This window comes from Pseudochaenichthys georgianus, chromosome 21, assembly GCF_902827115.2.
Source record: "Pseudochaenichthys georgianus chromosome 21, fPseGeo1.2, whole genome shotgun sequence".
NCBI lineage: Eukaryota > Metazoa > Chordata > Actinopteri > Perciformes > Channichthyidae > Pseudochaenichthys > Pseudochaenichthys georgianus.
Window position 1 is genome coordinate 37,645,533 of NC_047523.1, and position 16,571 is coordinate 37,662,103.

Genomic DNA, 16,571 nt, shown 5'->3' on the forward strand with positions numbered 1-16,571 from the left:
AGGAAATGCCATGAAATACAATTCTTTTTTTAAAGATACTATAACCAACTTTAATACAACATGATAAGCTGTCCAGAGTAAATGGGCTTTGCTGCATGATCTAACAGTATTTCATCAGGATAGATTTCTTTAAAGGGAAATAATTGCATTTTTATGTCATGTTTTTAAGTATTTTTACTAAAGGCTTAGTTGAATACTTGAATACCACAGTTTGTTATTTGTGCTAACAGACCGTTGCTAAGGAGAACAGACCGTTGCTAAGGAGAGTATGTGCAGTCATATCAATCTGCAGAAAGAAGTCTGGTAAATTCAACGTCAGCTCTGGACTAAAAACATTAGTTTTCCTCCATCAGAAAACACCAAGGACTACTTTTTGAACAATAATAGTTATAAGTACGAAACTTTGATTCCTAATGGCTGAACTGTCCTTTATTTGATCCTGCTGTTTTTCTGGATATTTACTCAGAAGCAGTTGGAAGAGACCGTTCAGTAAGCTTAATATTGTTTTTAACCCCTCCTGAATCGTTTTTATTTACTGCTCTGTTATAATATTAAAATTGTACTTTTTGATATAATTTCCTATTTTATTTGACTGTTTTTGCATTATTGAGAGATGATGTTTGAGATGATACATTCATCACAATAATCTTAAAAGACATGTATTGGATATCTCTGTATGTTTCTACAGCCGTTTCATGGATCTGACAGCATTCAGTTCAGACAAGTGTTACTCCATCTGACCTCATAGGATCGCCTATAAAGGGACCGGGGTGCTGGTTCAGACATGCGATAGACACTTTACATTAGACTGTCTGAAAGTGGCTCTAGTTTAAAGCCGACTGACCCCCTTTTTTATAATTGCAAACAATGCTTTTGAGATGGGACAAAGAGAAGCACAAAGGGAAAGGAAGAAAAGAGCAAACATGGAGACGAGACAGAAACAAATCTCATCCCAAAAGCCCTGGGGGTAAATGTCACTGGAGAATCCTTTAAAGATGTATTGATTTCCCGCATGTTTTGGTCAGTGCATGCGTTGCCCTGGAGGCATCGTGTATGTGTATTGAGTGGGGGTATACATTAGATCTGGGTTTGTTCATGTGTTTTGGGGGGTATAGATATGTGTGTGCATGTGTAAGAATAAAACATGTGGTTATCTATTTGCAGAGGTGGGAAGTAGTGGAGTACAAATACTTCGTTACTGTACTTAAGTACATTTTTCTGGTATCAGTACATGTTTACTCCACTACGTATTTTTCTGACGACTTTTTACTTTTACTTCTTACATGTTGAACTCAAATACCTGTACTTTCTACTTCTTACATGTTGAACACAAATACCTGAACTTTTTACTTCTTACATGTTGAACACAAATACCTGTTCTTTCTACTTCTCACATGTTGAACTCAAATACCTGTACTTTCTACTTCTTACATGTTGAACTCAAATACCTGTACTTTCTACTTCTCACATGTTGAACACAAATACCTGTACTTTCTACTTCTTACATGTTGAACACAAATACCTGAACTTTTTACTTCTTACATGTTGAACACAAATACCTGAACTTTCTACTTCTTACATGTTGAACACAAATACCTGAACTTTTTACTTCTTACATGTTGAACACAAATACCTGTACTTTCTACTTCTCACATGTTGAACTCAAATACCTGTACTTTCTACTTCTTACATGTTGAACACAAATACCTGAACATTCTACTTCTTACATGTTGAACACAAATACCTGTATTTTCTACTTCTTACATGTTGAACTCAAATACCTGTACTTTCTACTTCTTACATGTTGAACACAAATACCTGTACTTTCTACTTCTCACATGTTGAACTCAAATACCTGAACTTTCTACTTCTTACATGTTGAACACAAATACCTGTATTTTCTACTTCTTACATGTTGAACTCAAATACCTGTACTTTCTACTTCTTACATGTTGAACTCAAATACCTGTACTTTCTACTTCTCACATGTTGAACCCAAATACCTGTACTTTCTACTTCTTACATTTTGAACCCAAATACCTGTACTTTCTACTTCTTACATGTTGAACACAAATACCTGTACTTTCTACTTCTCACATGTTGAACTCAAATACCTGTACTTTCTACTTCTTACATGTTGAACACAAATACCTGTACTTTCTACTTCTCTCATGTTGAACTCAAATACCTGTACTTTCTACTTCTTACATGTTGAACACAAATACCTGTACTTTCTACTTCTTACATGTTGAACACAAATACCTGTACTTTCTACTTCTCACATGTTGAACCCAAATACCTGTACTTTCTACTTCTCACATGTTGAACTCAAATACCTGTACTTTCTACTTCTTACATGTTGAACACAAATACCTGTACTTTCTACTTCTCACATGTTGAACCCAAATACCTGTACTTTCTACTTCTCACATGTTGAACTCAAATACCTGTACTTTCTACTTCTTACATGTTGAACACAAATACCTGTACTTTCTACTTCTCTCAGGTTGAACTCAAATACCTGTACTTTCTACTTCTCACATGTTGAACTCAAATACCTGAACTTTCTACTTCTTACATGTTGAACACAAATACCTGAACTTTCTACTTCTTACATGTTGAACTCAAATACCTGTACTTTCTACTTCTTACATGTTGAACACAAATACCTGAACATTCTACTTCTTACATGTTGAACACAAATACCTGTATTTTCTACTTCTTACATGTTGAACTCAAATACCTGTACTTTCTACTTCTTACATGTTGAACACAAATACCTGTACTTTCTACTTCTCACATGTTGAACTCAAATACCTGAACTTTCTACTTCTTACATGTTGAACACAAATACCTGTATTTTCTACTTCTTACATGTTGAACTCAAATACCTGTACTTTCTACTTCTTACATGTTGAACTCAAATACCTGTACTTTCTACTTCTCACATGTTGAACCCAAATACCTGTACTTTCTACTTCTTACATTTTGAACCCAAATACCTGTACTTTCTACTTCTTACATGTTGAACACAAATACCTGTACTTTCTACTTCTCACATGTTGAACTCAAATACCTGTACTTTCTACTTCTTACATGTTGAACACAAATACCTGTACTTTCTACTTCTTACATGTTGAACACAAATACCTGTACTTTCTACTTCTCACATGTTGAACCCAAATACCTGTACTTTCTACTTCTCACATGTTGAACTCAAATACCTGTACTTTCTACTTCTTACATGTTGAACACAAATACCTGTACTTTCTACTTCTTACATGTTGAACACAAATACCTGTACTTTCTACTTCTCACATGTTGAACCCAAATACCTGTACTTTCTACTTCTCACATGTTGAACTCAAATACCTGTACTTTCTACTTCTTACATGTTGAACACAAATACCTGTACTTTCTACTTCTCTCATGTTGAACTCAAATACCTGTACTTTCTACTTCTTACATGTTGAACACAAATACCTGTACTTTCTACTTCTTACATGTTGAACACAAATACCTGTACTTTCTACTTCTCACATGTTGAACCCAAATACCTGTACTTTCTACTTCTTACATGTTGAACTCAAATACCTGAACTTTCTACTTCTTACATTTTGAACCCAAATACCTGTACTTTCTACTTCTTACATGTTGAACACAAATACCTGAACTTTTTACTTCTTACATGTTGAACACAAATACCTGTACTTTCTACTTCTCACATGTTGAACTCAAATACCTGTACTTTCTACTTCTTACATGTTGAACACAAATACCTGAACTTTCTACTTCTTACATGTTGAACACAAATACCTGTACTTTCTACTTCTTACATGTTGAACTCAAATACCTGTACTTTCTACTTCTCACATGTTGAACACAAATACCTGTACTTTCTACTTCTCACATGTTGAACTCAAATACCTGTACTTTCTACTTCTTACATGTTGAACACAAATACCTGAACTTTCTACTTCTTACATGTTGAACACAAATACCTGTACTTTCTACTTCTTACATGTTGAACTCAAATACCTGTACTTTCTACTTCTTACATGTTGAACTCAAATACCTGAACTTTCTACTTCTTACATGTTGAACACAAATACCTGTATTTTCTACTTCTTACATGTTGAACTCAAATACCTGTACTTTCTACTTCTTACATGTTGAACTCAAATACCTGTACTTTCTACTTCTCACATGTTGAACCCAAATACCTGTACTTTCTACTTCTTACATTTTGAACCCAAATACCTGTACTTTCTACTTCTTACATGTTGAACACAAATACCTGTACTTTCTACTTCTTACATGTTGAACACAAATACCTGAACTTTCTACTTCTTACATGTTGAACACAAATACCTGAACTTTCTACTTCTCACATGTTGAACTCAAATACCTGTACTTTCTACTTCTCACATGTTGAACTCAAATACCTGTACTTTCTACTTCTTACATGTTGAACACAAATACCTGAACTTTCTACTTCTCACATGTTGAACTCAAATACCTGTACTTTCTACTTCTCTCATGTTGAACTCAAATACCTGTACTTTCTACTTCTTACATGTTGAACACAAATACCTGTACTTTCTACTTCTTACATGTTGAACACAAATACCTGTACTTTCTACTTCTCTCATGTTGAACTCAAATACCTGTACTTTCTACTTCTTACATGTTGAACTCAAATACCTGTACTTTCTACTTCTCTCATGTTGAACTCAAATACCTGTACTTTCTACTTCTCACATGTTGAACCCAAATACCTGTACTTTCTACTTCTTACATATTGAACACAAATACCTGAACTTTCTACTTCTCACATGTTGAACTCAAATACCTGTACTTTCTACTTCTCACATGTTGAACCCAAATACCTGTACTTTCTACTTCTTACATGTTGAACCCAAATACCTGTACTTTCTACTTCTTACACGTTGAACTCAAATACCTGTACTTTCTACTTCTTACATGTTGAACCCAAATACCTGTACTTTCTACTTCTCACACGTTGAACCCAAATACCTGTACTTTCTACTTCTTACATTTTGAACCCAAATACCTGTACTTTCTACTTCTTACATGTTGAACACAAATACCTGTACTTTCTACTTCTTACATGTTGAACACAAATACCTGAACTTTCTACTTCTTACATGTTGAACACAAATACCTGAACTTTCTACTTCTCACATGTTGAACTCAAATACCTGTACTTTCTACTTCTCACATGTTGAACTCAAATACCTGTACTTTCTACTTCTCTCATGTTGAACTCAAATACCTGTACTTTCTACTTCTTACATGTTGAACACAAATACCTGTACTTTCTACTTCTTACATGTTGAACACAAATACCTGTACTTTCTACTTCTCTCATGTTGAACTCAAATACCTGTACTTTCTACTTCTTACATGTTGAACCCAAATACCTGTACTTTCTACTTCTTACATGTTGAACCCAAATACCTGTACTTTCTACTTCTTACATGTTGAACTCAAATACCTGTACTTTCTACTTCTCACATGTTGAACTCAAATACCTGAACTTTCTACTTCTTACATGTTGAACTCAAATACCTGTACTTTCTACTTCTTACACGTTGAACTCAAATACCTGTACTTTCTACTTCTTACATGTTGAACCCAAATACCTGTACTTTCTACTTCTCACACGTTGAACTCAAATACCTGTACTTTCTACTTCTTACATGTTGAACCCAAATACCTGTACTTTCTACTTCTTACATGTTGAACACAAATACCTGTACTTTCTACTTCTTACATGTTGAACTCAAATACCTGTACTTTCTACTTCTCACATGTTGAACTCAAATACCTGTACTTTCTACTTCTCTCATTTCCCAAACAGCTGGTTCCTTTAGTCTGAATGTGTGTTGGTGCGTGGTCATTATTCTTTAGAGTCACTGCGTGCCTATTGATTGGAACACGATCCGTGTATCCATCACTTCCTGGTCTTCTCTAAAGAAGAGGGACCAATGGAAACGTTGTCATGTTGCCGTTGTTCACCATGGAAACATTCATTAGCTAACAATGACATTATTGTTCTATTGATATAAAGGGAGGTCAGGTACTCTTTAAAGCAGCTGCTAGCTATGGGTACTTTTTACTGAAGTACACTTCAAAGCCCATACCTCTTTACTTTTACTTGAGTGAAGAAGTTTAGTCAGTACTTCTACCAGAGTATTTTTAAACATGAGTATCTGTACTTCTACTTGAGTAAAGGATGTGTGTACTTTTGCCATCTCTGTCTATTTGATATTTGATCCCTATATCTGCCTTCGTGAGGGGAAAGCTTTACATAAAGTTTTTTTTTTTCATCTGTTTGAATAAGCGTGCATGAGGCCAGTTAATCCGGGGTGTGAGATGTGGCGGGACGTCGTACATTATTAATTTATTGCGGCGTTTTGCACATGTTGCCCTCCTGGCGATGGGAGGGGGGGCAGCAAGCCTGTGGTGGAGGCTTTAAATATTTCAGAGGGCCATTTTCATTAATATAATGGGAATTATCCAAGTCACTAAGTCTAATTAGAGGGAGGGTGTGAAGTTCAGCTCTCCTCCCACCTCCTCTCCATAACCTCCTCTCCCTAACCTCCACCAACGTCAGTCCCTGCCTTACTGGAATATACCAAAAAAGCTATATAGCTAAATAAAACTTGGACATTAACGTCTAAAGCTGTGCTCAGTAGGATTCATAGTGTAGTGTGAGATAGATGTGAACTATATACTACAGTATATTGTAGACAATAGTTAAATTATCCATAAAGAAATGTTGAATTTTCTTTTATAGGAAGCTTTAAATAGCAGAAATTGAACGCTAATTGTTTTGAAATAAGCCGTTCTCAATCCCTTATGAGTGCAAGGTTTGAGTGTACACATACGTTTGGCCATATTGTGTGTTTCTTTATGTGTTTTCTATTGGGTTTGAACTGTTGCTTTGGGGAAACTAATCATTTGACAGCATAACCTTCTACTTTGGGACCGTTTTAGACTGAATCAGTTCATTTAAAGAAGAGAAGAACAGATAAATCAATTCTGAAAAGAATGATTGACTGTGGCCCCAGTGCTAATAGTGATGGATGATTCAAAGCAAAGTTCAAGACAAATAGTTGGAGTGTAAAAGAAAGTGTATAGTGCAATATTATTACACTTCTTAGGTGAATACTCTATTCTTATTGGTCAATTTGGACATTCCAGATGTTGTTCATTTACGATAACTGACCGTTGCTAAGGAGAGCAGACCGTTGCTAAGGTGGACGCTCTGATTAAGGGACTGTATGTGCAGTCATAATCATCCACAACTAAACTGTCCCCAGTAAAGAAAAGAACAAGGTGACAAGAGAAGGAAAGATGAATCAATTAAGACAGACAGGAAGTAAACCCTAAAAGGAACAATGTATGGTTTCCGGCAGTGTTTAAAGACTGGTTAATGGTTTCCATAGCTACATGTCTGCCTTTCTAACTCCTCCTACAATCTGAATCAGCCCAGATATCCATAAACATATTTCTCTACCTCTCTGAGTTTGAATAGAGCCCGTAGGAAGCATAAAGCAGGACACTCTCTTTACTGAATATGCCATGACATAAAGAGACGTCAAGAGGAGTGGAACATTGGTTTTGAAGAGTCACAATCTGAGTGGAAAATATGGGAGGTGAGGAGAGACAAGTGGAGGTGAAGAACGGAGAGGACATGTCAAGTAGATGAGAGGAAAGAGTGAATGATGACACTCTCAACAGAGGATAGAGAAGGTGAAGAAGGCAGCGCGGCCAGGTTGCCTTTTAAAGCCTCAGCTTAGCAACCAACAGCTTTTAATTAGGGCCTGTCTGAGTCTCTCTCACACACACACACACACACACACACACACACACACACACACACACACACACACACACACACACACACACACACACACACACACACACACACACACACACACACACACACACACACACACACACACACACACACACACACACACACACACACACACACACACACACACAGTCAACAGGTGGGTTGTGTACACACAGCTATTTAGCTGTCACTACTTGTTATGAACAATATGGAAGCGTGGGGAAAGCTGGTAAACACAGACGGCCAAACTGAGATAAAAGCAGTAAACTGCCCAGAGCCTCATGAGCAGAGATAGAACCAGATTGTTTTCACAACAAAATAAAATCCAAATACAATTGCATCTCCCGTCTCATCATTAAAAAATGAATCTGCAACATATTCTCTGTAATACACCTTTGTTAAGCCGCCACCTGATTTACATCCCGCCCTATTTTATGATGTATCCACTTTTTTAAGTATTTGAAGTATTGTATTATAAAGTCTGAACACACTTCTGCTTCTTTGATGAAATTATCTATCTATCTATCTATCCATCTATCCATCTATCCATCCATCCATCCATCTACCTATCTACCTATCTACCTATCTACCTATCTACCTATCTACCTATCTACCTATCCGTCTATTTGTCTATCCGTCTACCTATCTACCTGTCCATCTGTCCATCTGTCCATCTGTCCATCCGTCCATCCGTCCATCCGTCTACCTATCCATCTATCCATCTACCCATCTACCCATCCATCTATCCATCTATCTATCCATCTATCCATCTACCTATCTACCTATCTACCTATCTACCTATCTACCTGTCCATCTGTCCATCTGTCCATCTGTCCATCCGTCCATCCGTCTACCTATCCATCTATCCATCTACCCATCTATCTATCTATCTATCTATCTATCTATCTATCTATCTATCTATCTATCTATCTATCTATCTATCTATCTATCTATCTATCTATCCATCTATCTATCTATCTATCTATCTATCTATCTATCTATCCATCGATCTATCTATCTAGTCAACTTTATTGTCAATCTTCTAGTGTGAGATACAGATATGGAGATCCAAATGCTTTTTCTCACAAGTCATATTATTCAGGCTCTCATGAACTCACAAAGAAAAGAGCACCTCTTACCTGGCCGACATTGCTTCTTTTTTTCTTTTTAAATAACTGTGGAAAGGATAAGGTACAACATGTGGGAACAATAATAATCTATTAGACTGACAAGCTAGTTTTTATTGGACTGTTGACTGAGTTCAGTATTTTAATAATTTTTACAAGGCTCAGTTGAATACTGGAGTCTGATTGGTCAATTGTGACATTTCAGAGGTTGTTCATTTTCGTTATCAGACCGTTGCTAAGGAGGATCAAGGGACTCTGTGCAGTCATATCAATCCGCAGAAAGAAGTCCGGTCAATTTAACCTCATCTGTGGACGACAAACATTTGTTTCTTTCCCTCAGCAACATCATGCAATACTTCTGTAATGTGAATTGTGTATATTTGTGGAGAGCACAATACGAAACGAAGACAGACAGGAAGTAAACGAACAGGATCATGATATGGGCTCTGGCAGTGTCTAAAGAAAATAACTATATAGAAAGAAAGGTAATATATATTAGTTCATCAAATGGCTAATTCACTGATACACGTCATAGGTGCTTGGTATTGGGAGTAGTGATCATTACTGTAACATCTACTGCATGTAATAGTATCATCATAGTCCTTCTTCCTGTGTGTATGTGTAGTATTCAAAGCAAAATGTCCCCGTGACAAACAGCCAAAAATGTTTTTAGCTAAAAAAAAAACGGTTGGTCGAGGGCGACAGAGAGGATCAGCTGCTTTATCTGCTCACGTTTGTAGCTATTAGCTAGCAGACATGTTGCTTTCGTGCTGTATCTCTGTTGCACACACACACACACACACACACACACACACACACACACACACACACACACACACACACACACACACACACACACACACACACACACACACACACACACACACACACACACACACACACACACACACACACACACACACACACACACACACACACACACACACACACACACACACACACACACACACACACACACACACACACACAGTGTTAGAGCCATACAAGGCGCCGGCTCATCTTGCTGCCAGGAAGCTGCGGAGAGGAAGTTGCTTTTCCTTCACACTAATGAGGAGAACATTAAGGTAACTCCACTGGGCAAACTGAAACACACGTGGATTATAATCAAGTTTCCACTTTTAATAATTCATATAAAAATCAACTGTATTTTAGAGACGAGAGGAAAGAAATTCCACTGAGTCCTCGAGCCGTCTGCGATGAAGCGTGACGGTGAACTTTTGCACCCAACAAAACACGATAATGAGTGAGAATCAGTCCCTTCCTCTGAGGCCAGCCAGCATGATGGAGAACTGATCACGACGCATAAAGAATGAACCAATGGGGACATATTAAATCCCATCGGCAGCTATTACTAATAAAAGGTTTTTCAATTTGGGATACTATCACATAGCCTCATTCCCCAAAACATGAAACATAATAATCCCCCTGGGCCCTTTAATGAGAACTAACTCACACAAACATTTGTCTGTGTGTGTGCGTGTGTGTGTGTGTGTGTGTGTGTGTGTGTGTGTGTGTGTGTGTGTGTGTGTCCCATTTGAGGTGTACCACATTATACTGCATTATACTGCACTGTGGTGTTTGTGATGCAGTACGCAAACCCAACTGCAGAGAAACCATCTCACTCTGTCCTCAAGTTACCCCGAGGGAGAGAGGGAGAGGAAGAGGTAACAATGGTAGAGTACACACCTGCCTCAGGGATACAACTGCTGCATCAGTGTGTGTGTGTGTGTGTGTGTGTGTGTGTGTGTGTGTGTGTGTGTGTGTGTGTGTGTGCGCGTGCGTTTGTGTGTCTGTGTGTCTGTGTGTGTGTGTGTGTGTGTGTGTGTGTGTGTGTGTGTGTGTGTGTGTTGTACTTCTACTCTACTTGGACATTGTTATTATAGGATGACTGCTACTTGCAAAACACACTTGTGTATTACAACGTATTAATGCTCTTACCAGCTGCTACCTCATACATTTTTATGTGTCTTTACCATTGATGTGTACTTTACTACTTGTATTATTATTGCTTGCCTCTTTATTTAATAGATAAGTCTACCTGACAAATAAAATAACTCTGACTCTGAAATGTATACTTTGTTGTAAGTGTGTGTTCTGCAGCTCCAGGTGAGGTAGAAATAGTGACAGTGGATGTTGGGATACTATGGGAACGCTACCATATGGTATTATTATTATTATTAGTGTGTGTGTGTGTGTGTGTGTGTGTGTGTGTGTCTGTGTGTGTGTGTGTGTGTGTCACAGTGAGACATACATCTGTGTGTATGTATGGGAGTGTAGCCATATGGTGGCTTCCCATACATGCACAAAATGCAAACACACACAATGTGGCATTTTTTTTCTTCGTTCATATCAGTGCATGTCATGTGTCTCTGTTTTCTGGCTGATAAGGTTTCCATAGAAACGCCCTTGTGGCTAATCGAGAGGGATTTTAACACTTGGTGGGATGACCCAGAGAGGATTGACCTCTCTGGAGGGGAGATACGAGATTAACATGCGGCGACGGGACAATAAAACAGCTGATAAGTCGCTGAGAGCTGCGACACGAGTCCTAAGAAACACGATAGATGAGGGGAAAAGGGAAGAATTACACAAACGGTGAATAATATTGATTCCTTTGTGCAATGCAGTCTGAAAACTGTGTTAATATATTCTACCGTTGTCTGTGAGGGGAATTGCATGAAGCAGAAGCAGAGTACCTTCAGTCTTACCAAAGAGGGAACATTTACAAGACATTTAGATGTGTGTGTGTGTGTGTGTGTGTGTGTGTGTGTGTGACGTGTGTGTGTGAAGAATATTTATAGATGTCTGATATGGACACACACAAGCTACGGACCAGCAGACTGTAAATCTGGGGAGTCAAACTCAAACACACAGTGGGCCAAAATTAAAAAATGGGTGCTAGTGGAGGGCCGGACTGGTTCCATGTTTATAGCAGAACTTATTGAAATGAACTTACTGCACATTTTAAACCTGGAACTAACAAAGCTTCAATTATTGCCTATAAAAACAACATTAAATAATCAGCTGCATTCATTTCTCATGGCTCTATCTGCAGCTTTTCAGAGTCATTTCTTATGAGTACATTTCCCACAGGCCAACAACAAGAGAAAACCAAACATGCCCTGTTGTCGTGAGAGAAAGTGCAGAAGGAAGCATCCATTAACTCAGTGTGCTGCTCTGAGATGCTAGCTCAGATACTTGGCGTCTCATCTCGGGTGAAAGGTCATCAATGTTTGGGCTCTGAGCGGAGGAGACCCTCAGGATGGAGTGAAGGTGTGTGTGCAATATACCGGCGGGCCTGATCTAATAGGAATTAAAGATTATCCTGCGGGCCGAAATTAAATCCACCACGGGCCTGATTTGGCCCCCGGGCCTCGAGTTTGACACGTGTGCTGTACAGGGTCTCAGGAGTTCGGAGGCTGCTTTTCCATCACACTTTCTTTATTATTTCACACTTTATTTTGCACTTTAAGACCGTTTTGTGTTATTTTGTTTTAAAATGATTTTGTTAACAAGGGATTGTACATGAGTTAAAAATACAATAAACATTTAAAAATGTAATATCAACAGTAGAACCATATCTATAGAATACACTTCATAATACTTTATCAGATAACATATACTTAATACGTAATAAACAATGATTTCACCATATTCCTGCTTTTTTTTACTATTTCTTTCAAACTTTTATCCGACTTTCATTTTTAAATGTATTTTATTTTTGCAGTGTTTAGTCTGGGCTGCGAAAACATTTCCACCATTTTACATGAATCCAGCTCTCCGTTCATACTCGGGGTCATGAACCAGAGCCGTTCTCTGTATCACTTTAATATTTTAGGATTCTTATTTTCTCCACCATTCTGCCTTACTGTATAACATGTACACTAGATCATCATACTGTATATCTGTGTGTGTGTGTGTGTGTGTGTGTGTGTGTGTGTGTGTGAGAGCCAGTGCTGATTCATGCTTTGGTTGAACTGAATCTCAGATCTACTTTAGCCAATAGAAGCACAAGTGTTACAAAGTGATGTCACTATGTTACAGAAGTAAAGACAGACCAATCGATCTTTTTTGAAGTATTGATATTAAATTTCAATTTAGAAATGTATGAAGGAACAGGATTGTAGAAGTATTAGAAGAAGTGGAAATCAGGCGTTTGTTTCTAATGTTTAAGAATTTAAAATCTAGTTGCGTCCTCTTCATGTTCTTGCAGATCAATGTACGCGTCACCACCATGGACGCTGAGCTGGAGTTTGCCATCCAGCCCAACACCACAGGCAAACAGCTGTTTGACCAGGTAATGCACACACACACGCACGCACACGCACACGCACACACCATGTATACATCACTTCAGGGGACATTACATTGACTTACATGCATTTCCTGGAGACTTATCCTAACCTTAACCATAACCAACACATGCCTAACCCTAACCAAGTCTTCACCCTAAAATGAATGATTCCCCTTATGGGGACCTCCAATGTGTCCCCATAAGGGAGGCGAGTCCCCACACGTGACTGTGTAAACAGATTTAGGTCCCCACAAGTATAGTAATGCTAGGCCACACACACACACACACACACACACACACACACACACACACACACACACACACACACACACACACACACACACACACACACACACACACACACACACACACACACACACACACACACAGTTTTGAATGTATGTATTTCAACTGTGTACATAGTGAGGAAAAATGCTTCTGTCATCTGTCCAACTCGGTGCCCTGCTGGAAGAATCACATTGTTTGTTATCCACTGCTAATGGAAAGCAATATGGAGAGTGTGTGTGTGTGTGTGTGTGTGTGTGTGTGTGTGTGTGTGTGTGTGTGTGTGTGTGTGTGTGTACCAGTGGGTGCTTGGCTGGGTTTGGGTTGGTACTGGTTCTGTGCAGAGATGACACACAAAGTGCTCTTTGTCTAAGCTTGAGGCTTTTATGAGACCGTGTGTGTGTGTGTGTGTGTGTGTGTGTGTGTGTGTGTGTGTGTGTGTGTGTGTGTGTGTTGGGGAAGTGAAAGGGCAGCTTTCAGCATTGTTTCATGTCGGGCTCTAAAGGTTTCTGGGGTTGTGGTGACGTTGAGGACGACAGAACGAGAGAGAGACGTTCTTTATCCATGTTTTCTTTGTCGTTGCTCTTTTATCTGCGCTCTGCTTTATGAGATCAAAAAACAGAAAAAAGCTTTTAAGGCTGATCGAGGGTTATGGAACAAAACGTGTGTATCACACCTCTTCATGAAAGTGCAATCAGATTCAGGTTTATCCATTCACACACACGAGGAATTTGCTAATGGTACAACCATAATGACACAGCAAGAGATTAAGATGTAAAATAAAGACAAAGAAATATAAATATATTAAAAAGGAAAGTTTGAAACGAGTCAATAAAACAACAAATAACCATTTTTGAAAATCAATTCTTCAGGAAGAAGAAGAAGAAGATCCCTTATAGTTCAGAAATTCAGGTTTTCACTACAGTATATATACATTACAAATACATCCTATACACAGTGGGTCTGAATACACACGTGCACACATTTCTTATAGTATGGAATAACCCGTTTTTTCCAGCAGTACTTCCAGTTCACTCTCTGTCTAGTTTTGATCCGATCGGGACTCGAACCAAAGTCCTGACAGAGCTCAGAGGATGGAGTTTCATACGTCCATCATAGACTTAAAATAGATGCAGATAAAATGGATCTTATATCATATTTACAATGATTTGCCATGTCTATGATACAACTACATATTCAGAGGGTGGTAAAGCTGCTCCACAGTTTAATTAGAGCCCTGGCATTTAAGAAATAGTTTTTTGTTCATTATTTTTACATGTTTTTACAAGGTTACATTACATTACGTTACATTACATTTAGCTGACGCTTTTATCCAAAGCGACTTACAATAAGTACATTCGACCAAGTACATCAGGTTTCATAGAGCCAAACATTTCAAGTGCTACTCAACTGGCTTTAGGTAAGCCAGTCCTTTATTAGTATATAAGTGCTTTGTTAGTAATTCTATCGCTCGAAGTGGAGTCGAAAGAGATGAGTTTTCAGTCCGCGCCGGAAGGTGTGTAAGCTTTCTGCTGTCCTGATGTCAATGGGAGCTCATTCCACCATCTTGGAGCCAGGATAGCAAACCCACGTGTTTCTGCTGATGGGAACTTGGGTCCCCCTCGCAGCGAGGGTGCAGCGAGCCGTTTGGCTGATGCAGAGCGAAGTGCACGTGCTGGGGTGTACAGTTTAACCAAGTCCTGGATGTAGGAAGGGCCAGATTCATTCGCAGCATGGTACGCAAGTACCAGTGTCTTGAAGTGGATTCTAGCAGTTACCGGAAGCCAGTGGAGGGAGCGGAGGAGCGGAGTGGTGTGGGAGAACTTAGGAAGGTTGAAGACCAGACGAGCCGCTGCATTCTGGATGAGAGAGGTCGGATGGCACATGCAGGTAGAGCAGCCAGGAGGGAGTTGCAGTAGTCTAGGCGTGAGGTGACGAGAGCCTGGACCAGAACCTGCGTGGCTTTCTGGGTCAGCTGGGGACGTATCTTCCTGATGTTGTAGAGCGTGTATCTGCAGCAGCGGGTTGTAGCAGCGATGTTTGCAGTGAAGGACAGGTTGTTATCTAGGGTCACACCCAGATTCCTTGCAGTCTGAGTCGGGGAAACAACAGAGGTGCCGATGTTGATTGTTAGGTCAAGAGAGGGACAATCTTTTCCCGGAAGGAAAAGCAGTTCAGTTTTGTCAAGGTTGAGCTTGAGGTGATGAGCAGACATCCACTGAGAGATGTCAGCTAAACAAGCAGAGATGCGTGCGACGACCTGGGTCTCTGAGCGGGGAAAGGACAGGATTAATTGGGTGTCGTCAGCGTAGCAGTGGTATGAAAAACCATGCGGGCTAATGACAGATCCGAGCGAGTTTGTGTACAGGGAGAAGAGGAGGGGACCAAGAACAGAGCCCTGAGGGACCCCTGTAGTTAATTGACAAGGGTCGGACTCGGACCCTCTCCAAGTAACCCTGTAGGTGCGGTCTTTGAGGTATGAGGTGAGGAGGGAAAGTGCAAGGTAACGTGCAGATATATAGAACAACATTGAAAGAATATTAAATAAAATCCCTACATTTCAAATTTCCTGCTCGTTGCATATACTTGGTCTTAAAAAGTATTAAAAGTTGATAAATCAATTTAGCGAAAAGTAAGGCTATTGACATTTTTTGTTTAGATCAATGTGTTATGGGTGATGATGTAAGTGAGGGTTATTATTTTGTTGGACACGCTTTTAGATATCTGAATCACACTGTAAAGGCAGGTTTACATTTAATTTGACATTGTGTCAAAAGATATCCCCCAACAAGATGAAACGTATGAAATCTCCAGAGATATAAAGAAGAAATAAAGGATAAAAGAAAATTGCTGCTTTTCTGATTCCCTCTTAAATGAAAATGGGTTATTTTTTATTATATAACTAAAAACGGATTGAAGTGAGAAATCATTAGAATTTTAGAGATAAACGCACATG

The 16,571-nt window shown here is 38.9% G+C and overlaps 1 protein-coding gene across 2 annotated transcripts in view; it reads left to right on the forward strand.

Moving 5' to 3' along the window:
* Positions 1–16,571, forward strand: part of LOC117466690 (radixin) — a 60,954-nt gene that overhangs the window by 20,508 nt on the left and 23,875 nt on the right. For both annotated transcript variants that reach the window (XM_034110086.2, XM_034110087.2), the window contains exon 3: positions 13,250–13,333. In XM_034110086.2, coding sequence (XP_033965977.1) covers positions 13,250–13,333 — 84 coding nt within the window. The remainder of the gene's footprint in view (positions 1–13,249; positions 13,334–16,571) is intronic.